This window comes from Oncorhynchus kisutch, linkage group LG21 (genome assembly GCF_002021735.2).
Source record: "Oncorhynchus kisutch isolate 150728-3 linkage group LG21, Okis_V2, whole genome shotgun sequence".
Classification (NCBI taxonomy): Eukaryota; Metazoa; Chordata; class Actinopteri; order Salmoniformes; family Salmonidae; genus Oncorhynchus; species Oncorhynchus kisutch.
In genome coordinates this window covers 43911545-43937648 of record NC_034194.2, presented here as the reverse complement: position 1 = coordinate 43937648, position 26104 = coordinate 43911545, and the positions used below count along the sequence as shown (strand labels likewise).

Genomic DNA, 26104 nt, shown 5'->3' with positions numbered 1-26104 from the left:
ACCTGGCTGCCCAGAGAGGACAGTCTGGCTATAGAGACCGGTCGTCACAGACAAACCTGGCTGCCCAGAGAGGACAGTCTTGCTATAGAGACCGATCGTCACAGACAAACCTGGCTACCCAGGGAGGACAGGCTGGCTATAGAGACCGGTCGTTACAGACAAACCTGGCTGTCCAGAGAGGACAGTCTGGCTATAGAGACCGGTCGTCACAGACACACCTGGCTACCCAGGGAGGACAGTCTGGCTATAGAGACCGGTCGTCACAGACAAACCTGGCTGCCCAGAGAGGACAGTCTGGCTATAGAGACCGATCGTCACAGACAAACCTGGCTACCCAGGGAGGACAGGCTGGCTATAGAGACCGGTCGTTACAGACAAACCTGGCTGTCCAGAGAGGACAGTCTGGCTATAGAGACCGTTCGTCACAGACAAACCTGGCTGCCCAGAGAGGACAGTCTGGCTATAGAGACCGGTCGTCACAGACACACCTGGCTACCCAGGGAGGACAGTCTGGCTATAGAGACCGGTCGTCACAGACAAACCTGGCTGTCCAGAGAGGACAGGCTGGCTATAGAGACCGGTCGTCACAGACAAACCTGGCTACCCAGGGAGGACAGGCTGGCTATAGAGACCGGTCGTCACAGACAAACCTGGCTGCCCAGAGAGGACAGTCTGGCTATAGAGACCGGTCGTCACAGACACACCTGGCTACCCAGGGAGGACAGTCTGGCTATAGAGACCGGTCGTCACAGACAAACCTGGCTACCCAGGGAGGACAGGCTGGCTATAGAGACCGTTCGTCACAGACCAACCTGGCTGCCCAGAGAGGACAGTCTGTGCTCACTCTGCTCCAGGGGAGAGGTAGAGACAGAGCTGCATTTCCTATTACACTGTGACAAATACTCAGACCTAAGAGAATATTTATTTCCCAAAATTATAATTCAATACAAAGAATTTGAAACTATAAAAGATGAAGAAAAAATCAAATGTATTGGGTGAAAAGCCAGAATGTGCAGTTTTGGCAGCCAAATACCGTGGGAAAACAAATCAAATCAAATGTATTTATATAGCCCTTCGTACATCAGCTGATATCTCAAAGTGCTGTACAGAAACCCAGCCTAAAACCCCAAACAGCAAGCAATGCAGATGTAGAAGCACGGTGGCTAGGAAAATGTTTTGCAGGTTTTCCTACTTACAAAGCATGTAGAGGTCTGTAATTTGTTATCATAGGTACACTTCAACTGTGAGGGACGGAATTTAAACCAAAAATTAATTAATTAGCATATTTAATTTGCATTTTATTGCATGATATAAGTATTTGATCAGAATTTTTGCAAGAAAAAACAAACCAATTGTTGACTAAATGAGGAAATTATTATATATATTTAATAGGACTAAGTGTACTCTGAAAGATTTAGACTTTGAAGATTGAAACAAATAGTGCGGTGATTTCATACAAACAAGCCAAACACCCGTTCAAATGTGCACTTCACATTTCCATATCATAAAACACGGATGACGGGGCATCATACCCCGGGTTATTCTGAGCAGAATGAGCCTGTTTGTCTACTGTGAAGAACATTTGTAGCACCACACACACACACACCTGAATGCCAGAGGAGGATTCAGAGCCTGGTTCCTCTCTAGGTTTCTTCCTAGGTTTTTGCCTTTCTAGGAAGTTTTTCCTAGCCACCGTGCTTCTACATCTGCATTGCTTGCTGTTTGGGGGTTTTAGGCTGGGTTTATGTACAGCTCTTTGTGACATCGGCTGATGTACGAAGGGCTAAATAAATATGTTTTTATTGACTATGACCTTTCTATGCGCATCGCAATTGATGTTTCCCGGAATTGTATTGTGAAATCCGAACACTATCGTATTTTATAACTTCGCTAGTCATGTTGGCAGTGGAACAAGCTTTCAAATGATGCCCAACTGACCCAGATAGCAATTTATTATGGACAGTTTTTTTGGATTTTTAATTTCATTTTTATTTAACCTTTATTTGAGGACGGTGCTCCACATCAACATATTTTTCAACCAGCACTTCATAAAATTCATAAAATCTTTATAAAATCACAAATGGCGATTTAAATAAATCACTTTGTTTGCAATCCAAAGGGTCCCAGCTACAACATGAACAGTTGTTTTGTTAGATAAAATCCTTCTTCCCAAAAAGTTTACTTGGCGCCATCAATTTCAGTAATCCACTCGTTCAACATGCAGACAAAGGAATCCAAAAAGCTACCGCTAAACTTTGTTCAAACAAGTCAAACTACGTTTCTATCTAATCCTCAGGTATCCTAAAATGTAAATTAACTATAATATTTCATACGGAAAGATGTATGTTCAATAGAAAAGTAAAATTAGTAAGCGCATGTCCTCTTCACCGCGCGCCAACAAGACTGATTTTCAACCGGGAGTCTTTGTACCAAAACATCTTCAAAACTCATTTTTGAAGAAACAAGCCTGAAACAATGAACAAATACTGTTGACATCTAGTGGAAGCCATAGGAATTGCAGTCTGGGAGCTGGAATTACATAGCTTTCCATTATAAAAAACCAGTCCGTCCAACGACCAGTCCGTCTCTCCGTTCAACGACCAGTCCGTCTCTCCGTTCAACGACCAGTCCGTCTCTCCGTTCAACGACCAGTCCGTCTCTCCGTTCAACGACCAGTCCGTCTCTCCGTTCAACGACCAGTCCGTCTCTCCGTTCAACGACCAGTCCGTCTCTCCGTTCAACGACCAGTCCGTCTCTCCGTTCAACGACCAGTCCGTCTCTCCGTTCAACGACCAGTCCGTCTCTCCGTTCAACGACCAGTCCGTCTCTCCGTTCAACGACCAGTCCGTCTCTCCGTTCAACGACCGACGTCCGTCTCTCCGTTCAACGACCCGACCAGTCCGTCTCTCCGTTCAACGACCCGACCAGTCCGTCTCTCCGTTCAACGCCCCGACCAGTCCGTCTCTCCGTTCAACGACCCGACCAGTCCGTCTCTCCGTTCAACGCCCCGACCAGTCCGTCTCTCCGTTCAACGCCCCGACCAGTCCGTCTCTCCGTTCAACGCCCCGACCAGTCCGTCTCTCCGTTCAACGACCCGACCAGTCCGTCTCTCCGTTCAACGCCCCGACCAGTCCGTCTCTCCGTTCAACGCCCCGACCAGTCCGTCTCTCCGTTCAACGCCCCGACCAGTCCGTCTCTCCGTTCAACGCCCCGACCAGTCCGTCTCTCCGTTCAACGCCCCGACCAGTCCGTCTCGCCGTTCAACGCCCCGACCAGTCCGTCTCTCCGTTCAACGCCCCGACCAGTCCGTCTCTCCGTTCAACGCCCCGACCAGTCCGTCTCTCCGTTCAACGCCCCGACCAGTCCGTCTCTCCGTTCAACGCCCCGACCAGTCCGTCTCTCCGTTCAACGACCAGACCAGTCCGTCTCTCCGTTCAACGACCAGACCAGTCCGTCTCTCCGTTCAACGACCAGACCAGTCCGTCTCTCCGTTCAACGACCAGACCAGTCCGTCTCTCCGTTCAACGACCAGACCAGTCCGTCTCTCCGTTCAACGACCAGACCAGTCCGTCTCTCCGTTCAACGACCAGACCAGTCCGTCTCTCCGTTCAACGACCCGACCAGTCCGTCTCTCCGTTCAACGACCCGACCAGTCCGTCTCTCCGTTCAACGACCCGACCAGTCCGTCTCTCCGTTCAACGACCAGCCCGTCTCTCCGTTCAACGACCAGCCCGTCTCTCCGTTCAACGACCAGCCCGTCTCTCCGTTCAACGACCAGCCCGTCTCTCCGTTCAACGACCAGCCCGTCTCTCCGTTCAACGACCAGCCCGTCTCTCCGTTCAACGACCAGCCCGTCTCTCCGTTCAACGACCAGCCCGTCTCTCCGTTCAACGACCAGCCCGTCTCTCCGTTCAACGACCAGCCCGTCTCTCCGTTCAACGACCAGCCCGTCTCTCCGTTCAACGACCAGCCCGTCTCTCCGTTCAACGACCAGCCCGTCTCTCCGTTCAACGACCAGCCCGTCTCTTTGTTCAACGACCAGTCCGTCGCCATAGGGGTCCTGAAATCCCATAGGGCTCATGTCATATGTAGTGCTCTATATAGGGAATAGGGCTCATGTCAAATGTAGTGCTCTATATAGGGAATAGGGCTCGTGTCAAATGTAGTGCTCTATATAGGGAATAGGGCTCGTGTCAAATGTAGTGCTCTATATAGGGAATAGGGCCCTGGTCAAATGTAGTGTTCTATATAGGGAATAGGGCTCGTGTCAAATGTAGTGCTCTATATAGGGACTAGGGCTCGTGTCAAATGTAGTGCTCTATATAGGGAATAGGGCGCGTGTCATATGTAGTGCTCTATATAGGGAATAGGGCGCGTGTCAAATGTAGTGCTCTATATAGGGAATAGGGCGCGTGTCAAATGTAGTGCTCTATATAGGGAATAGGGCTCATGTCAAATGTAGTGCTCTATATAGGGAATAGGGCTCATGTCAAATGTAGTGCTCTATATAGGGAATAGGGCTCATGTCAAATGTAGTGCTCTATATAGGGAATAGGGCTCATGTCAAATGTAGTGCTCTATATAGGGAATAGGGCTCATGTCAAATGTAGTGCTCTATATAGGGAATAGGGCTCATGTCAAATGTAGTGCTCTATATAGGGAACAGGGCTCATGTCAAATGTAGTGCTCTATATAGGGAACAGGGCTCATGTCAAATGTAGTGCTCTATATAGGGAACAGGGCTCATGTCAAATGTAGTGCTCTATATAGGGAACAGGGCTCATGTCAAATGTAGTGCTCTATATAGGGAACAGGGCTCATGTCAAATGTAGTGCTCTATATAGGGAACAGGGCTCATGTCAAATGTAGTGCTCTATATAGGGAACAGGGCTCATGTCAAATGCAGTGCTCTATATAGGGAACAGGGCTCATGTCAAATGCAGTGCTCTATATAGGGAACAGGGCTCATGTCAAATGCAGTGCTCTATATAGGGAACAGGGCTCATGCCAAATGTAGTGCTCTATATAGGGAACAGGGCTCATGCCAAATGTAGTGCTCTATATAGGGAACAGGGCTCATGCCAAATGTAGTGCTCTATATAGGGAACAGGGCTCATGCCAAATGTAGTGCTCTATATAGGGAACAGGGCTCATGTCAAATGTAGTGCTCTATATAGGGAACAGGGCTCATGTCAAATGTAGTGCTCTATATAGGGAACAGGGCTCATGTCAAATGTAGTGCTCTATATAGGGAACAGGGCTCATGTCAATGTAGTGCTCTATATAGGGAACAGGGCTCATGTCAAATGTAGTGCTCTATATAGGGAACAGGGCTCATGTCAAATGTAGTGCTCTATATAGGGAACAGGGCTCATGTCAAATGTAGTGCTCTATATAGGGAACAGGGCTCATGTCAAATGTAGTGCTCTATATAGGGAACAGGGCTCATGTCAAATGTAGTGCTCTATATAGGGAACAGGGCTCATGTCAAATGTAGTGCTCTATATAGGGAACAGGGCTCATGTCAAATGTAGTGCTCTATATAGGGAACAGGGCTCATGTCAAATGTAGTGCTCTATATAGGGAACAGGGCTCATGTCAAATGTAGTGCTCTATATAGGGAACAGGGCTCATGTCAAATGTAGTGCTCTATATAGGGAACAGGGCTCATGTCAAATGTAGTGCTCTATATAGGGAACAGGGCTCATGTCAAATGTAGTGCTCTATATAGGGAACAGGGCTCATGTCAAATGTAGTGCTCTATATAGGGAACAGGGCTCATGTCAAATGTAGTGCTCTATATAGGGAACAGGGCTCATGTCAAATGTAGTGCTCTATATAGGGAACAGGGCTCATGTCAAATGTAGTGCTCTATATAGGGAACAGGGCTCATGTCAAATGTAGTGCTCTATATAGGGAACAGGGCTCATGTCAAATGTAGTGCTCTATATAGGGAACAGGGCTCATGTCAAATGTAGTGCTCTATATAGGGAACAGGGCTCATGTCAAATGTAGTGCTCTATATAGGGAACAGGGCTCATGTCAAATGTAGTGCTCTATATAGGGAACAGGGCTCATGTCAAATGTAGTGCTCTATATAGGGAACAGGGCTCATGTCAAATGTAGTGCTCTATATAGGGAACAGGGCTCATGTCAAATGTAGTGCTCTATATAGGGAACAGGGCTCATGTCAAATGTAGTGCTCTATATAGGGAACAGGGCTCATGTCAAATGTAGTGCTCTATATAGGGAACAGGGCTCATGTCAAATGTAGTGCTCTATATAGGGAACAGGGCTCATGTCAAATGTAGTGCTCTATATAGGGAACAGGGCTCATGTCAAATGTAGTGCTCTATATAGGGAACAGGGCTCATGTCAAATGTAGTGCTCTATATAGGGAACAGGGCTCATGTCAATGTAGTGCTCTATATAGGGAACAGGGCTCATGTCAATGTAGTGCTCTATATAGGGAACAGGGCTCATGTCAAATGTAGTGCTCTATATAGGGAACAGGGCTCATGTCAAAATGTAGTGCTCTATATAGGGAACAGGGCTCATGTCAAATGTAGTGCTCTATATAGGGAACAGGGCTCATGTCAAATGTAGTGCTATATAGGGAACAGGGCTCATGTCAAATGTAGTGCTCTATATAGGGAACAGGGCTCATGTCAAATGTAGTGCTCTATATAGGGAACAGGGCTCATGTCAAATGTAGTGCTCTATATAGGGAACAGGGCTCATGTCAAATGTAGTGCTCTATATAGGGAACAGGGCTCATGTCAAATGTAGTGCTCTATATAGGGAACAGGGTCATGTCAAATGTAGTGCTCTATATAGGGAACAGGGCTCATGTCAAATGTAGTGCTCTATATAGGGAACAGGGCTCATGTCAAATGTAGTGCTCTATATAGGGAACAGGGCTCATGTCAAATGTAGTGCTCTATATAGGGAACAGGGCTCATGTCAAATGTAGTGCTCTATATAGGGAACAGGGCTCATGTCAAATGTAGTGCTCTATATAGGGAACAGGGCTCATGTCAAATGTAGTGCTCTATATAGGGAACAGGGCTCATGTCAAATGTAGTGCTCTATATAGGGAACAGGGCTCATGTCAAATGTAGTGCTCTATATAGGGAACAGGGCTCATGTCAAATGTAGTGCTCTATATAGGGAACAGGGCTCATGTCAAATGTAGTGCTCTATATAGGGAACAGGGCTCATGTCAAATGTAGTGCTCTATATAGGGAACAGGGCTCATGTCAAATGTAGTGCTCTATATAGGGAACAGGGCTCATGTCAAATGTAGTGCTCTATATAGGGAACAGGGCTCATGTCAAATGTAGTGCTCTATATAGGGAACAGGGCTCATGTCAAATGTAGTGCTCTATATAGGGAACAGGGCTCATGTCAAATGTAGTGCTCTATATAGGGAACAGGGCTCATGTCAAATGTAGTGCTCTATATAGGGAACAGGGCTCATGTCAAATGTAGTGCTCTATAGGGAACAGGGCTCATGTCAAATGTAGTGCTATAGGGAACAGGGCTCATGTCAAATGTAGTGCTCTATATAGGGAACAGGGCTCATGTCAAATGTAGTGCTCTATATAGGGAACAGGGCTCATGTCAAATGTAGTGCTCTATATAGGGAACAGGGCTCATGTCAAATGTAGTGCTCTATATAGGGAACAGGGCTCATGTCAAATGTAGTGCTCTATATAGGGAACAGGGCTCATGTCAAATGTAGTGCTCTATATAGGGAACAGGGCTCATGTCAAATGTAGTGCTCTATATAGGGAACAGGGCTCATGTCAAATGTAGTGCTCTATATAGGGAACAGGGCTCATGTCAAATGTAGTGCTCTATATAGGGAACAGGGCTCATGTCAAATGTAGTGCTCTATATAGGGAACAGGGCTCATGTCAAATGTAGTGCTCTATATAGGGAACAGGGCTCATGTCAAATGTAGTGCTCTATATAGGGAACAGGGCTCATGTCAAATGTAGTGCTCTATATAGGGAACAGGGCTCATGTCAAATGTAGTGCTCTATATAGGGAACAGGGCTCATGTCAAATGTAGTGCTCTATATAGGGAACAGGGCTCATGTCAAATGTAGTGCTCTATATAGGGAACAGGGCTCATGTCAAATGTAGTGCTCTATATAGGGAACAGGGCTCATGTCAAATGTAGTGCTCTATATAGGGAACAGGGCTCATGTCAAATGTAGTGCTCTATATAGGGAACAGGGCTCATGTCAAATGTAGTGCTCTATATAGGGAACAGGGCTCATGTCAAATGTAGTGCTCTATATAGGGAACAGGGCTCATGTCAAATGTAGTGCTCTATATAGGGAACAGGGCTCATGTCAAATGTAGTGCTCTATATAGGGAACAGGGCTCATGTCAAATGTAGTGCTCTATATAGGGAACAGGGCTCATGTCAAATGTAGTGCTCTATATAGGGAATAGAGTGCCACTTGCCTGCCCAATGAATACTTCCATAGAAGACCTGTTACTGTAGATGTAGCACCTGACAGACGGGATGTAGCACCTGACAGACGGACACGAAGGCAGACGGACGGACGGACACGAAGGCAGACGGACAGACGGACACGAAGGCAGACGGACAGACGGACACGCAGACGGACGACGACAAGGGACGGACGGACACGAAGGCGGACGGACGGACGGACACGAAGGCGGACGGACGGACGGACACGAAGGCGGACGGACGGACGGACACGAAGGCGGACGGACGGACGGACACGAAGGCGGACGGACGGACGGACACGAAGGCGGACGGACGGACGGACACGAAGGCGGACGGACACGAAGGCGGGCGGACGGACGGACGGACACGAAGGCGGACGGACGGACGGACACGAAGGCGGACGGACACGAAGACGGACGGACGGACACGAAGGCAGACGGACGGACGGACGGACACGAAGGCAGACGGACGGACGGACGGACACGAAGGCAGACGGACGGACGGACGGACACGAAGGCAGACGGACAGACAGACACGAAGGCAGACGGACAGACAGACACGAAGGCAGACGGACAGACAGACACGAAGGCAGACTGACAGACAGACACGAAGGCAGACTGACAGACAGACATGAAGGTAGACACAGACATGAAGGTAGACACAGACATGAAGGTAGACACAGTCATGAAGGTAGACACAGACATGAAGGTAGACAGACAGACATGAAGGTAGGCAGACAGACAGACATGAAGGTAGGCAGGCAGGCAGACAGACATGAAGGTAGGCAGACAGACATTAAGGTAGACAGACAGACAGACAGACATGAAGGTAGGCACACAGACATGAAGGTAGACAGACAGACAGACAGACAGACATGAAGGTAGGCAGACAGACATGAAGGTAGGCAGACAGACATGAAGGTAGGCAGGCAGACATGAAGGTAGGCAGACAGACATGAAGGTAGGCAGACAGACATGAAAGTAGGCAGACAGACAGACATGAAGGTAGGCAGACAGACAGACAGACAGACATGAAGGTAGGCACACAGACATGAAGGTAGACAGACAGACAGACAGACATGAAGGTAGGCAGACAGACATGAAGGTAGGCAGACAGACATGAAGGTAGGCAGACAGACAGACATGAAGGTAGGCAGACAGACATGAAGGTAGGCAGACAGACAGACATACATGAAGGTAGGCAGACAGACAGACAGACATGAAGGTAGGCAGACAGACATGAAGGTAGGCAGACAGACATGAAGGTAGGCAGGCAGACAGACATGAAGGTAGGCAGGCAGACAGACATGAAGGTGGGCAGGCAGACAGACATGAAGGTGGGCAGGCAGACAGACATGAAGGTGGGCAGGCAGACAGACATGAAGGTGGGCAGACAGACATGAAGGTAGGCAGGCAGACAGACATGAAGGTAGACAGACATGAAGGTAGACAGACAGACAGGCATGAAGGTAGACAGACATACAGACATGAAGGTAGGCAGACAGACAGGCAGACATGAAGGTGGGCAGACAGACAGACAGACATGAAGGCAGACAGGAAGGAAGGAAAGCAGGCAGGCAGAAAGGCAGACAGGCAGGAAGGAAGGAAGGCAGACAGGAAGGAAGGCAGACAGACAGACAGGAAGGAAGGCATGCAGTTGGCAGGCAGGAAGGAAGCAGCAACCTTTTCAACTTCAGATATAAACAGCTCAACTCTTCCTAATCCATTACCTAGCCTTAACATTAAGCTGGCAATGCTTCAAACCCCTGACAAGAGGACGCTTCCACAGGCAAGGAGAAACCAGTAACATGCAAAGAGGTGTGGCTCGATGTCTGGATCGTCGTGGTGATCGTCTTGGCGATCCAAACTGACTGAGCATCCCAAATAGCACCATATTCTTTCTGGGCCCTTGTCAAAGTACTGCACTAAATGGGTATTAGGGCGCCATTTGGTGCAAGCTAGGTCTGTGATTGGTCCAGCTCTGTCCCCAACCCCTAGTAGCCTTGTCTGAGCCACAGCAGCCCATATGAGCCAATCTCCTGTTTCTGTAGTGAGACAGCTTGATGTACAGGACACCCCTGGACAGGACACCCCCTGGACAGGACACTAGTCTATCTCCTGTTTCTGTAGTGAGACAGCTTGATGTACAGGACACCCCCTGGACAGGACACTAGTCTGTCTCCTGTTTCTGTAGTGAGACAGCTTGATGTACCAGGACACCCCCTGGACAGGACACTAGTCTGTCTCCTGTTTCTGTTGAGAGGCAGCTTGATGCAACCAGTAACATACCCGTCAAGCGACAATTCAAGCAGGCAGGTTCGGAATGGACCTATCACGTTTCAGAGAGGGGGTGTTTTGTAGGAGGAGCATGTGGTCCAGCCAGTGACAGGAGAGCGTCCCTCAGGTGGCCATGGCAACACACTCGGGTCAACATTCCTGCTGCACATTCTAGCTGCTGTTAAGCTTAGTGTGTGTGTGTGTGTGTGTATGTGTGTGTACGGGCACTCATGGATTGAGCCAACTAACAAGTGGTTAGGTAACACAGCCTCAATTCTTAATTACTGAACGGTTTAAATTAAATCGTTAACCAGTTGGCAAACTGTTCATCAGACAGGAGGAAGAAGAGGAAGAGGAGGGTAAACTCTGATGGTTCATCTGGGGTCAACGAGGTTGTCCTGAGGACTGAGGAGGAAACAACAGCATGTTGGAAGAATTGTGTGATCGTTCTTCCATCTCTGTCTGAGGGTTAATGAGTTTCTTTTTTAAGAACTGGGGTGAAAGGTCAACAACAGCAACGGGCTGTCTGGGGGGGGGGGGTGGGGGGGGCTATGGGAGAGCATCCCATGCTATGTACAAAATGGCACCCTATTCCTTTTGTAGTGCACTGATTATAATGGTTCTGATCTGATGAAAAGTAGTGCACTATATATTTGGAACGTGGTACTACTGTGGACGCAATTCCCAATCTGTCCCCATCCTATCCATCTCCCTGCTTTTATCTATCAGGAGCACGGCCTTCCCCTCGCGGCTATATTAGGAGCACAACGGGAGTAAATGGGGTTTATATTCCAAATGGTAGCCTATTCTCTACATAGTGCACTTCTTTTGACTCTATAGTGCACTATGCAGAGGTTAGGGTGCCATTTGGGAGCGTTCGGGGCCTGGTGGAGAGATTAGGGTCTGGTGTTATTAGGTAGGGTCGTGTAAAGGAGGGGGGGGGGGGGGGGGGGTAAATGGACATGCCAGATGGACCAGACAGAAAATAGGAAGTAGCCTCTGATTTGACGTAAGAGTGGCTACGAAAATTAAAATGGCACACTATTCTCTACGTAGTGCACTTGTTTTGACAAGATCCCCTATGGGTTATGTGCACTTATGTAGGAAGTAGGGTGTCAGATGGAGGCTAGAGGAGAGAAAACAGGAAGTAGGTACTGAGTGACGACAGACGGCGCTCCCAAGCCAGGTGAGGTAAAGGGGGGGGGGAGGAATGTCGTCCGTGTTTTCCTGACAACAGGAAAGGATCTGGCCGTATCAACGAGAATGCCGCCTGTAGCATCTATATTTGACTTGTGTTTTTCTCAAACGCCTTTAGCAAAACAAGACACTTTGGAGGGAAGGGAGTCAGAAGTCAGACTAAATATTTAGAATAATGGCCCTGGTAGACGTATATGGAATGTATAAAACACCTCTCTCTCTGTCTGTAATACCTCATCCTTATAAAACACCTCTCTCTCTGTATGTAATACCTCATCCTTATAAAACACCTCTCTCTCTGTCTGTAATACCTCATCCTTATAAAACACCTCTCTCTCTGTCTGTAATACCTCATCCTTATAAAACACCTCTCTCTGTCTGTCTGTAATACCTCATCCTTATAAAACACCTCTCTCTGTCTGTCTGTAATACCCCAGCCTTATAAAACACCTCTCTCTCTCTCTGTCTGTAATACCTCAGCCTTATAAAACACCTCTCTCTCTCTCTGTCTGTAATACCTCAGCCTTATAAAACACCTCTCTCTCTCTGTCTGTAATACCTCAGCCCTTATAAAACACCTCTCCTCTCTCTGTCTGTAATACCTCAGCCTTATAAAACACCTCTCCTCTCTCTGTCTGTAATACCTCAGCCTTATAAAACACCTCTCTCTCTGTCTGTAATACCTCAGCCTTATAAAACACCTCTCTCTGTCTGTAATACCTCATCCTTATAAAACACCTCTCCTCTCTCTGTCTGTAATACCTCAGCCTTATAAAACACCTCTCCTCTCTCTGTCTGTCTGTAATACCTCATCCTTATAAACGCCTCTCTCTCTGTCTGTAATACCTCAGCCTTATAAAACACCTCTCTCTCTGTCTGTAATACCTCAGCCTTATAAAACACCTCTCTCTCTGTCTGTAATACCTCAGCCTTATAAAACACCTCTCTCTCTGTCTGTAATACCTCAGCCTTATAAAACACCTCTCCTCTCTCTGTAATACCTCATCCTTATAAAACACCTCTCCTCTCTCTGTCTGTAATACCTCAGCCTTATAAAACACCTATCCTCTCTCTGTCTGTAATACCTCATCCTTATAAAACACCTCTCTCTCTCTGTCTGTAATACCTCAGCCTTATAAAACACCTCTCTCTCTGTCTGTAATACCTCAGCCTTATAAAACACCTCTCTCTCTGTCTGTAATACCTCAGCCTTATAAAACACCTCTCTCTCTGTCTGTAATACCTCAGCCTTATAAAACACCTCTCTCTCTGTCTGTAATACCTCAGCCTTATAAAACACCTCTCTCTCTGTCTGTAATACCTCAGCCTTATAAAACACCTCTCCTCTCTCTGTAATACCTCATCCTTATAAAACACCTCTCCTCTCTCTGTCTGTAATACCTCAGCCTTATAAAACACCTCTCTCTCTCTCTGTCTGTAATACCTCATCCTTATAAAACACCTCTCTCTCTGTCTGTAATACCTCATCCTTATAAAACACCTCTCTCTGTCTGTCTGTAATACCTCATCCTTATAAAACACCTCTCTCTGTCTGTCTGTAATACCCCAGCCTTATAAAACACCTCTCTCTCTCTCTGTAATACCTCAGCCTTATAAAACACCTCTCCTCTCTCTGTCTGTAATACCTCATCCTTATAAAACACCTCTCCTCTCTCTGTCTGTAATACCTCATCCTTATAAAACACCTCTCTGTCTGTCTGTAATACCTCAGACTTATAAAAACACCTCTCTCTCTGTCTGTAATACCTCAGCCTTATAAAACACCTCTCTCTCTGTCTGTAATACCTCATCCTTATAAAACACCTCTCTCTCTGTCTGTAATACCTCAGCCTTATAAAACACCTCTCCTCTCTCTGTCTGTAATACCTCAGCCTTATAAAACACCTCTCTCTCTGTCTGTAATACCTCAGCCTTATAAAACACCTCTCTCTCCGTCTGTAATACCTCATCCTTATAAAACACCTCTCTCTCTGTCTGTAATACCTCAGCCTTATAAAACACCTCTCTCTGTCTGTAATACCTCATCCTTATAAAACACCTCTCTCTCTGTCTGTAATACCTCATCCTTATAAAACACCTCTCTCTGTCTGTAATACCTCAGCCTTATAAAACACCTCTCTCTGTCTGTAATACCTCAGCCTTATAAAACACCTCTCTCTCTGTCTGTAATACCTCATCCTTATAAAACACCTCTCTCTCTGTCTGTAATACCTCAGCCTTATAAAACACCTCTCCTCTCTCTGTCTGTCTGTAATACCTCATCCTTATAAAACACCTCTCTCTCTGTCTGTAATACCTCAGCCTTATAAAACACCTCTCTCTCTGTCTAATACCTCAGCCTTATAAAACACCTCTCTCTCTGTCTGTAATACCTTCAGCCTTATAAAACACCTCTCTCTCTGTCTGTAATACCTCAGCCTTATAAAACACCTCTCTCTCTGTCTGTAATACCTCAGCCTTATAAAACACATCTCCTCTCTCTGTAATACCTCATCCTTATAAAACACCTCTCCTCTCTCTGTCTGTAATACCTCATCCTTATAAAACACCTCTCTCTCTCTCTGTCTGTAATACCTCAGCCTTATAAAACACCTCTCTCTCTGTCTGTAATACCTCAGCCTTATAAAACACCTCTCTCTCTGTCTGTAATACCTCAGCCTTATAAAACACCTCTCTCTCTGTCTGTAATACCTCAGCCTTATAAAACACCTCTCCTCTCTCTGTCTGTAATACCTCAGCCTTATAAAACACCTCTCCTCTCTCTGTCTGTAATACCTCATCCTTATAAAACACCTCTCTCTCTCTGTCTGTAATACCTCAGCCTTATAAAACACCTCTCTCTCTGTCTGTAATACCTCAGCCTTATAAAACACCTCTCCTCTCTCTGTCTGTAATACCTCAGCCTTATAAAACACCTCTCTCTCTGTCTGTAATACCTCATCCTTATAAAACACCTCTCTCTCTGTCTGTAATACCTCATCCTTATAAAACACCTCTCTCTCTGTCTGTAATACCTCATCCTTATAAAACACCTCTCCTCTCTCTGTCTGTAATACCTCATCCTTATAAAACACCTCTCTCTCTGTATGTAATACCTCATCCTTATAAAACACCTCTCTCTCTGTCTGTAATACCTCATCCTTATAAAACACCTCTCTCTGTCTGTAATACCTCAGCCTTATAAAACACCTCTCCTCTCTCTGTCTGTCTGTAATACCTCATCCTTATAAAACACCTCTCTCTCTGTCTGTAATACCTCAGCCTTATAAAACACCTCTCTCTCTGTCTGTAATACCTCAGCCTTATAAAACACCTCTCTCTCTGTCTGTAATACCTCAGCCTTATAAAACACCTCTCTCTCTGTCTGTAATACCTCAGCCTTATAAAACACCTCTCCTCTCTCTGTAATACCTCATCCTTATAAAACACCTCTCCTCTCTCTGTCTGTAATACCTCAGCCTTATAAAACACCTCTCCTCTCTCTGTCTGTAATACCTCATCCTTATAAAACACCTCTCCTCTCTCTGTCTGTAATACCTCATCCTTATAAAACACCTCTCTCTCTCTGTCTGTAATACCTCAGCCTTATAAAACACCTCTCTCTGTCTGTAATACCTCAGCCTTATAAAACACCTCTCTCTCTGTCTGTAATACCTCAGCCTTATAAAACACCTCTCTCTCTGTCTGTAATACCTCAGCCTTATAAAACACCTCTCTCTCTGTCTGTAATACCTCAGCCTTATAAAACACCTCTCTCTCTGTCTGTAATACCTCAGCCTTCTAAAACACCTCTCCTCTCTCTGTAATACCTCATCCTTATAAAACACCTCTCCTCTCTCTGTCTGTAATACCTCATCGTTATAAAACACCTCTCTCTCTCTCTGTCTGTAATACCTCAGCCTTATAAAACACCTCTCTCTCTGTCTGTAATACCTCAGCCTTATAAAACACCTCTCTCTCTGTCTGTAATACCTCAGCCTTATAAAACACCTCTCTCTCTGTCTGTAATACCTCAGCCTTATAAAACACCTCTCCTCTCTCTGTCTGTAATACCTCATCCTTATAAAACACCTCTCCTCTCTCTGTCTGTAATACCTCATCCTTATAAAACACCTCTCTGTCTGTCTGTAATACCTCAGACTTATAAAACACCTCTCTCTCTGTCTGTAATACCTCAGCCTTATAAAACACCTCTCTCTCTGTCTGTAATACCTCATCCTTATAAAACACCTCTCTCTCTGTCTGTAATACCTCAGCCTTATAAAACACCTCTCCTCTCTCTGTCTGTAATACCTCAGCCTTATAAAACACCTCTCTCTCTGTCTGTAATACCTCAGCCTTATAAAACACCTCTCTCTCCGTCTGTAATACCTCATCCTTATAAAACACCTCTCTCTCTGTCTGTAATACCTCAGCCTTATAAAACACCTCTCTCTGTCTGTAATACCTCATCCTTATAAAACACCTCTCTCTCTGTCTGTAATACCTCATCCTTATAAAACACCTCTCTCTGTCTGTAATACCTCAGCCTTATAAAACACCTCTCTCTCTGTCTGTAATACCTCAGCCTTATAAAACACCTCTCTCTCTGTCTGTAATACCTCATCCTTATAAAACACCTCTCTCTCTGTCTGTAATACCTCATCCTTATAAAACACCTCTCTCTCTGTCTGTAATACCTCATCCTTATAAAACACCTCTCCTCTCTCTGTCTGTAATACCTCAGCCTTATAAAACACCTCTCCTCTCTCTGTCTGTCTGTAATACCTCATCCTTATAAAACACCTCTCTCTCTGTCTGTAATACCTCAGCCTTATAAAACACCTCTCTCTCTGTCTGTAATACCTCAGCCTTATAAAACACCTCTCTCTCTGTCTGTAATACCTCAGCCTTATAAAACACCTCTCCTCTCTCTGTAATACCTCATCCTTATAAAACACCTCTCCTCTCTCTGTCTGTAATACCTCAGCCTTATAAAACACCTCTCCTCTCTCTGTCTGTAATACCTCATCCTTATAAAACACCTCTCTCTCTCTGTCTGTAATACCTCAGCCTTATAAAACACCTCTCTCTCTGTCTTTAATACCTCAGCCTTATAAAACACCTCTCTCTCTGTCTGTAATACCTCAGCCTTATAAAACACCTCTCTCTCTGTCTGTAATACCTCAGCCTTATAAAACACCTCTCTCTCTGTCTGTAATACCTCAGCCTTATAAAACACCTCTCTCTCTGTCTATAATACCTCATCCTTATAAAACACCTCTCTCTGTCTGTCTGTAATACCTCATCCTTATAAAACACCTCTCCTCTCTCTCTGTCTGTAATACCTCATCCTTATAAAACACCTCTCTCTGTCTGTAATACCTCAGCCTTATAAAACACCTCTCCTCTCTCTCTGTCTGTAATACCTCATCCTTATAAAACACCTCTCTCTCTGTCTGTAATACCTCATCCTTATAAAACACCTCTCTCTCTGTCTGTCTGTAATACCTCATCCTTATAAAACACCTCTCTCTCTCTCTGTCTGTAATACCTCATCCTTATAAAACACCTCTCTCTCTCTGTCTGTAATACCTCATCCTTATAAAACACCTCTCCTCTCTCTGTCTGTAATACCTCAGCCTTATAAAACACCTCTCTCTGTCTGTCTGTAATACCTCATCCTTATAAAACACCTCTCCTCTCTCTGTCTGTAATACCTCATCCTTATAAAACACCTCTCCTCTCTCTGTCTGTAATACCTCATCCTTATAAAACACCTCTCTGTCTGTCTGTAATACCTCAGACTTATAAAACACCTCTCTCTCTGTCTGTAATACCTCAGCCTTATAAAACACCTCTCTCTCTGTCTGTAATACCTCATCCTTATAAAACACCTCTCTCTCTGTCTGTAATACCTCATCCTTATAAAACACCTCTCCTCTCTCTGTCTGTAATACCTCATCCTTATAAAACACCTCTCCTCTCTCTGTCTGTAATACCTCATCCTTATAAAACACCTCTCTGTCTGTCTGTAATACCTCAGACTTATAAAACACCTCTCTCTCTGTCTGTAATACCTCAGCCTTATAAAACACCTCTCTCTCTGTCTGTAATACCTCATCCTTATAAAACACCTCTCTCTCTGTCTGTAATACCTCAGCCTTATAAAACACCTCTCCTCTCTCTGTCTGTAATACCTCAGCCTTATAAAACACCTCTCTCTCTGTCTGTAATACCTCAGCCTTATAAAACACCTCTCTCTCTGTCTGTAATACCTCAGCCTTATAAAACACCTCTCTCTGTCTGTAATACCTCATCCTTATAAAACACCTCTCTCTCTGTCTGTAATACCTCATCCTTATAAAACACCTCTCTCTGTCTGTAATACCTCAGCCTTATAAAACACCTCTCTCTCTGTCTGTAATACCTCAGCCTTATAAAACACCTCTCCTCTATCTGTCTGTAATACCTCAGCCTTATAAAACACCTCTCCTCTCTCTGTCTGTAATACCTCAGACTTATAAAACACCTCTCCTCTCTCTGTCTGTAATACCTCAGCCTTATAAAACACCTCTCCTCTCTCTGTCTGTAATACCTCAGCCTTATAAACACTTCTCCTCTCTCTGTCTGTAATACCTCAGACTTATAAAACACCTCTCTCTCTGTCTGTAATACCTCAGCCTTATAAAACACCTCTCTCTCTGTCTGTAATACCTCAGCCTTATAAAACACCTCTCTCTCTGTCTGTAATACCTCAGCCTTATAAAACACCTCTCTCTCTGTCTGTAATACCTCAGCCTTATAAAACACCTCTCCTCTCTCTATCTGTCTGTAATACCTCATCCTTATAAAACACCTCTCCTCTCTCTCTCTGTCTGTAATACCTCATCCTTATAAAACACCTCTCCTCTCTCTCTGTCTGTAATACCTCAGCCTTATAAAACACCTCTCTCTCTGTCTGTAATACCTCATCCTTATAAAACACCTCTCTCTCTCTGTCTGTAATACCTCATCCTTATAAAACACCTCTCTCTCTCTCTGTCTGTAATACCTCAGCCTTATAAAACACCTCTCTCTCTGTCTGTAATACCTCATCCTTATAAACACCTCTCCTCTGTCTGTAATACCTCATCCTTATAAAACACCTCTCCTCTGTCTGTAATACCTCATCCTTATAAAACACCTCTCTCTGTCTGTAATACCTCATCCTTATAAAACACCTCTCCTCTCTCTGTCTATAATACCTCATCCTTATAAAACACCTCTCTCTGTCTGTCTGTAATACCTCATCCTTATAAAACACCTCTCCTCTCTCTCTGTCTGTAATACCTCATCCTTATAAAACACCTCTCTCTGTCTGTAATACCTCAGCCTTATAAAACACCTCTCCTCTCTCTCTGTCTGTAATACCTCATCCTTATAAAACACCTCTCTCTCTGTCTGTAATACCTCATCCTTATAAAACACCTCTCTCTCTGTCTGTCTGTAATACCTCATCCTTATAAAACACCTCTCTCTCTCTCTGTCTGTAATACCTCATCCTTATAAAACACCTCTCTCTCTCTGTCTGTAATACCTCATCCTTATAAAACACCTCTCCTCTCTCTGTCTGTAATACCTCAGCCTTATAAAACACCTCTCTCTGTCTGTCTGTAATACCTCATCCTTATAAAACACCTCTCTCTCTCTCTGTCTGTAATACCTCAGACTTATAAAACACCTCTCCTCTCTCTGTCTGTCTCTCTCTCTGTGTCTGTCTCTCTCTCTCCCTCTCGCTGTCTCTCTGTCTCTCAATTCAAGGGGCTTTATTGGCATGGGAAACGTGTTAACGTTGCCAAAGCAAGTGAGGTAGATAATAAACAAAAGTGAAATAAACAATACAAATTAACAGTAAACACATACAGAAGTTTCAAAACAATAAAGACATTACAAATGTCATATATATATACAGTGTTTTAACAATGTACAAATGGCTAAAGGACACAAGATAAAATAAATAAGCATAGATATGGGTTGTATTTACAATGGTGTTTGTTCTTCACTGGTTGCCCTTTTCTTGTGGCAACAGGTCACAAATCTTGCTGCTGTGATGTCACACTGTGGTATTTCACCCAGTAGATATGGGAGTTTATCAAAATTGGATTTGTTTTTGAATTATTTGTGGATCTGTGTAATCTGAGGGAAATATGTCTCTCTAATATGGTCATACGTTGGACAGGAGGTTAGGAAGTGCAGCTCAGTTTCCACCCCATTTTGTGTGCAGTGAGCACATAGCCGGTCTTCTCTTGAGAGCCATGTCTGCCTACGGCGGCCTTTCTCAATAGCAAGATTATGCTCACTGAGTCTGTACATAGTCAAAGCTTTCCTTAAGTTTGGGTCAGTCACAGTGGTCAGGTATTCTGCCGCTGTGTACTCTCTGTTTAGGGCCAAATAGCATTCTAGTTTGCTCTGTTTTTTTGTTAATTCTTTCCAATGTGTCAAGTAATTATCTTTGTGTTTTCTCATGATTTGGTTGGGTCTAATTGTGTTGCTGTCCTGGTTTGCTTAGGGGACTCTTCTCCAGGTTCATCTCTCTGTAGGTGATGGCTTTGTTATGGAAGGTTTGGGAATCGCTTCCTTTTAGGTGGTTGTAGAATTTAACGGCTCTTGTCTAGATTTTGATAATTAGTGGGTATCGGCCTAATTCTGCTCAGCATACATTATTTGTTGTTCTACGTTGTACACAGAGGATATTTTTGCAGAATTCTGCATGCAGAGTCTCAATTTGGTGTTTGTCCCATCATGTGAAGTCTTGGTTGGTGAGCGGACCCCAGACCTCACAACCATAAAGGGCAATGGGCTTTAAGACTGATTCTAGTATTTTTTGCCAGATCCTAATTTAATTGTATGTTCCTTTTGATGGCATAAAGGCCCTTCTTGCCTTGTCTCTCAGATCGTTCACAGCTTTGTGGAAGTTACCTCTCTCTCTCGGTCTCTGTCTCCCTCTCTCTATCTCCCTCTGTCTGTCTCTCTCTCTGTCTCTCTCTCGGTCTCTGTCTCTCTGTCTGTCTCTCTGTATCTCTGTCTCTCTGTCTGTCTCTCTGTGTATCTCTGTCTCCTTGTATCTAACCCTAACCTGCTCCTTTTAGGGAAGGACCTGTCCAGCCGCAGCCAGACAGACCTGGCCTGTATCTTTGGGAAGAGGGGGACGAAGCGCATAGCCGAGGACCAGGAAGAGGTAAGACCCTATATAGTCCCAATAAGTCATGTTGTTATACAGCTACATCGTTGTGACTGAAACCCTAACCAGCCCTTATCTACATCTAACCCTCTAACTCACTGGCAACACCACCACCGTCTCCTCCCCATGTCCCGTGACCCCTCCTAGAGCCAAGGCCAGGTCGGTAGAGGCCCGTCCTAAATGAAAACTTATTCGCTATATAGTGCGCTAATAAGGACCCTATAAAATCTGCTTTATGGAGAACGTGGACTCACTGAATCCAGACATTTTAAAAACAAATCGACCAATAAGTATTGAACTTTCTTGTGCTTGAGGTAATCATAAGGCATGACAAAAATGCATCAGTGATATAATATTTACCTCCAACTTTCTGGAACGTGTGTGTAGTGTGTGTAGTGTGTGTGTGTGTGTGTGTGTGTGTGTGTGTGTGTGTGTGTGTGTGTGTGTGTGTGTGTAGTGTGTGTGTGTAGTGTGTGCGCTTGTCTCTCCACTTTGTGTCGCCGTTAGCGATGATGTTAATGGTTAATTAATTAATTAATGAGAACTGTCTTCTATTCTGATTTATATCAGTCCAACCTCAATGCAGACGGCCTTCAGTCAATTCTGATTTCCATCAGTCCAACCTCAATGCAGACGACCTTCAGTCAATTCTGATTTCCATCAGTCCAACCTCAATGCAGACGGCCTTCAGTCAATTCTGATTTCCATCAGTCCAACCTCAATGCAGACGACCTTCAGTCAATTCTGATTTCCATCAGTCCAACCTCAATGCAGACGGCCTTCAGTCAATTCTGATTTCCATCAGTCCAACCTCAATGCAGACGGCCTTCAGTCAATTCTGATTTCCATCAGTCCAACCTCAATGCAGACGACCTTCAGTCAATTCTGATTTCCATCAGTCCAACCTCAATGCAGACGGCCTTCAGTCAATTCTGATTTCCATCAGTCCAACCTCAATGCAGACGGCCTTCAGTCAATTCTGTTTTCCATCAGTCCAACCTCAATGCAGACGGCCTTCAGTCAATTCTGATTTCCATCAGTCCAACCTCAATGCAGACGACCTTCAGTCAATTCTGATTTCCATCAGTCCAACCTCAATGCAGACGACCTTCAGTCAATTCTGATTTCCATCAGTCCAACCTCAATGCAGACGGCCTTCAGTCAATTCTGATTTCCCCCAATTTGCCTGTTGGTCCCAGGTCAGTTGAAAGACTGACAAATGTAGTTCTTATTTTATATTTAAAAATAATAAGAAGCCAGCAGTACTGGCCATTTTCCAATAATGTCTGGCCAATATTGGGGGGGGTTGGTTAATTATGTGACTGTGGCCTCATTGTCCTGTCCTGATAATAAATCTGGCGATAGCCAGGGTGTATGGATCAGAGCCGCTCGGCCCAGCTGTCTGTCCCTGATGAGTGGAGAAGGGTCGCCGGCCCATCCCTCATAGGCCTGGCGTGGGAGGACAGGACAACCGGCGCACACCAACCTCCCCTTCCCTCCATCCACCCACCCTGCCCCTTCTCCTTCAGTTAGACCTACACAGTGTATGGGATTTGCTTATTTTGCCACGAATCCGTTTCTGGTCAGAAATATGATTGTGTCCTCTGGAAGATGATTGGGTAAAACCACTGCGGGGGGGGGGGGGGGGACATCCTCACTCCGTTCAAACTTCTAAATGGTCAAAACCATTTGGTTATGAGATGGGGGGGAGGTGAAATCCAAAATGGTGCTATATATTCATTGGCTATGTCATAATTACATTTTAAAGATAAATATTTATACATTACTAGCTTGAAACCCGCAAAAAATGACAAGTTCATTTAGTGGGTGATGTGGATTTCATATCAAAACACAGAGAGCAGTCAGACCAGTCAGAGCAGTCAGACCAGTCAGAGCAGTCAGACCAGTCAGAGCAGTCAGACCAGTCAGAGCAGTCAGACCAGTCAGACCAGTCAGACCAGTCAGAGCAGTCAGAGCAGTCAGAGCAGTCAGAGCAGTCAGAGCAGTCAGACCAGTCAGACCAGTCAGAGCAGTCAGAGCAGTCAGAGCAGTCAGAGCAGTCAGAGCAGTCAGAGCAGTCAGACCAGTCAGACCAGTCAGAGCAGTCAGAGCAGTCAGACCAGTCAGACCAGTCAGACCAGTCAGACCAGTCAGACCAGTCAGAGCAGTCAGAGCAGTCAGAGCAGTCAGACCAGTTAGACCAGTCAGACCAGTCAGACCAGTCAGACCAGTCAGACCAGTCCAGCTCATGAGGTCCATCAGCAGCAGATTTGAATTTAGAATGGGACCTTGGCTGTTAAAGTATAGACACCTGAGTTACCTAACCTGTTGACAGGGTGGGACACCTGAGTTACCTAACCTGTTGACAGGGTGGGACACCTGAGTTACCTAACCCGTTGACAGGGTGGGACACCTCAGTTACCTAACCTGTTGACAGGGTGGGACACCTGAGTTACCTAACTCACCTACTCTGCGTCTCACAAAGACATGGCGGTTGAAACCAAAAATCTAATTTGTACTCATCAGACCAAAGGACAGATTTCCACGGGTCTTAATGTCCATTGCTCGTGTTTCTTTGCCCAATCAAGTCTCTTCTTATTGGTGTCCTTTAGTAGTGGTTTCTTTGCAGCAATTCGACCACGAAGACCTGATTCACGTAGTCTCCTCTGAACAGTTGATGTTGAGATGTGTCTGTTACTTGAACTCTGGGAAGCATTTATTTGGGCTGCAATTTCTGAGGCTGGTAACTCGAATGAACTTATCCTCTGCAGCAGAGGTAACTCTGGGTCTTCCTTTCCTGTGGCGGTCCTCATGAGAGCCAGTTAACTCTAATGAACTTATCCTCTGCAGCAGAGGTAACTCTGGGTCTTCCTTTCCTGTGGCGGTCCTCATGAGAGCCAGTTAACTCTAATGAACTGATCCTCTGCAGCAGAGGTAACTCTGGGTCTTCCTGTCCTGTGGCAGTCCTCATGAGAGCCAGTTAACTCTAATGAACTGATCCTCTGCAGCAGAGGTAACTCTGGGTCTTCCTGTCCTGTGGCGGTCCTCATGAGACCCAGTTAACTCTAATGAACTGATCCTCTGCAGCAGAGGTAACTCTGGGTCTTCCTGTCCTGTGGCGGTCCTCATGAGAGTTTAATCATAGCACTTGATGGTTTTTGCGACGGCACTTGAATAAACTTTCTAAGTATATTCTGTATACCACCCCTCACAAAACAACTGATTGGCTCAAACACATTAAGAAGGAAAGAAATTCCACAAATTAACTTAAATTAACTTAAATGGATTCCAGGTGACTACCTCATGAAGCTGGTTGAGAGAATGCCAGTCTGCAGAGCTATCATCAAGGCAAAGGGTGGCTACTTTGAAGAATCTCACATTTTCTTTAAATATATTCTGATTTAACACTTCTTTTTTTGTTGGTTACTACATGATTCCATATTTGTTATTTCATAGTTTTCATGTCCACTATTATTCTACAATGTAGAAAATAGTTTTAAAAAACAAACCCTTGAATGAGCAGGTGTGTCAACTTTTGACTGGTACTGTATGTAACGCAACAATTTAAAAAGATTTTACTGAGTTAAAGTTCATATCAGGAAATCAGTCAATAGAAATAAATTCATTAGGCGATAATCTATGTATTTCACATGACTGGGCAGGGGCACAACCAATGGGTGGGCTTGGGAGGGCCTAAGCGCAGACACTGGGGAGCCAGGTCCAGCAAGTCGGGATGAGTTTTCCCCCACAAAAGGGCACAGACAAAAAAATACTCACCAGTGTTTACATTACCCTCCGTGATTGATTACATCAAAGAGGCAGTGATTAGACGTGTGTGTGTGTGTGTGTGTGTGTGTGTGTGTGTGTGTGTGTGTGTGTGTGTGTGTGTGTGTGTGTGTGTAACCAACCAATGGGATCTCGATGATCGTCGTTAGGCTGTTCGCTGCATCTCTGTGTCTGTAATTACCTTACCCCCTTTTGCATTCCATTTTAGACCAGTAACCAAGAGACAAACGCTTTCTCTTTCTCTCTTTTACCCCGGGGCTAATCTGTATGTGTCAGAGAGAGTTGGCTCAGTTTGGTCGGTGCCACCGAGAGAGGTGGTGGGGGGGGGGGGTCACAGGCTCTTGTTCTCCGAGGTGCTCGGAGGGCCCTGTCAATGGACACACTCGGAGAGGCTGTCCTTTTGTTTCACGCAATTAGTTGCAATCTGAGAGCAAATTAGAGCTCCTAGCCTTCACAACAAACACAACACTGCCCAAACACACACACACACACACACACACAGACTGCTAAACAATGCAGTCCCCACCACAAGCATCGCCTGCTTTACTAACCCAAACAGACACTACAGTGCATTGGGCATTTTCGTCTGACTTCCATAACAAATTCCTAACACAGCCAATGGGGCAAAACACCCCGATCCAGTAAGCTGTTCTACAGTAACATAACATGGACCTGGCGCTCAGACCAACAGGCTCCTAAACAGCTTCTGTCCCCCCTGGCTGTAAGTTAAATGGGTAAGAAGTGTCGCGCTCCTTCTCCCACAGACTATACACACTGTCTACCTGACTCTGCCTATCCACAAGTCTCTCACACTGTCTACCTGACTCTGCCTATCCACAAGTCTCTCACACTGTCTACCTGACTCTGCCTATCCACAAGTCTCTCACACTGTCTACCTGACTCTGCCTATCCACAAGTCTCTCACACTGTCTACCTGACTCTGCCTATCCACAAGTCTCTCACACTGTCTACCTGACCTGACACTCTGCCTATCCACAAGTCTCTCACACTGTCTACCTGACACTCTGCCTATCCACAAGTCTCTCACACTGTCTACCTGACTGCCTATCCACAAGTCTCTCACACTGTCTACCTGACTCTGCCTATCCACAAGTCTCTCACACTGTCTACCTG

General features: G+C 45.3%; 1 protein-coding gene across 1 annotated transcript in view; it reads left to right on the top strand.

Moving 5' to 3' along the window:
- Positions 1-26104, top strand: part of pinx1 (PIN2 (TERF1) interacting telomerase inhibitor 1) — a 67166-nt gene that overhangs the window by 20699 nt on the left and 20363 nt on the right. The window contains exon 6 of the mRNA XM_031800612.1: positions 21093-21181. Coding sequence (XP_031656472.1) covers positions 21093-21181 — 89 coding nt within the window. The remainder of the gene's footprint in view (positions 1-21092; positions 21182-26104) is intronic.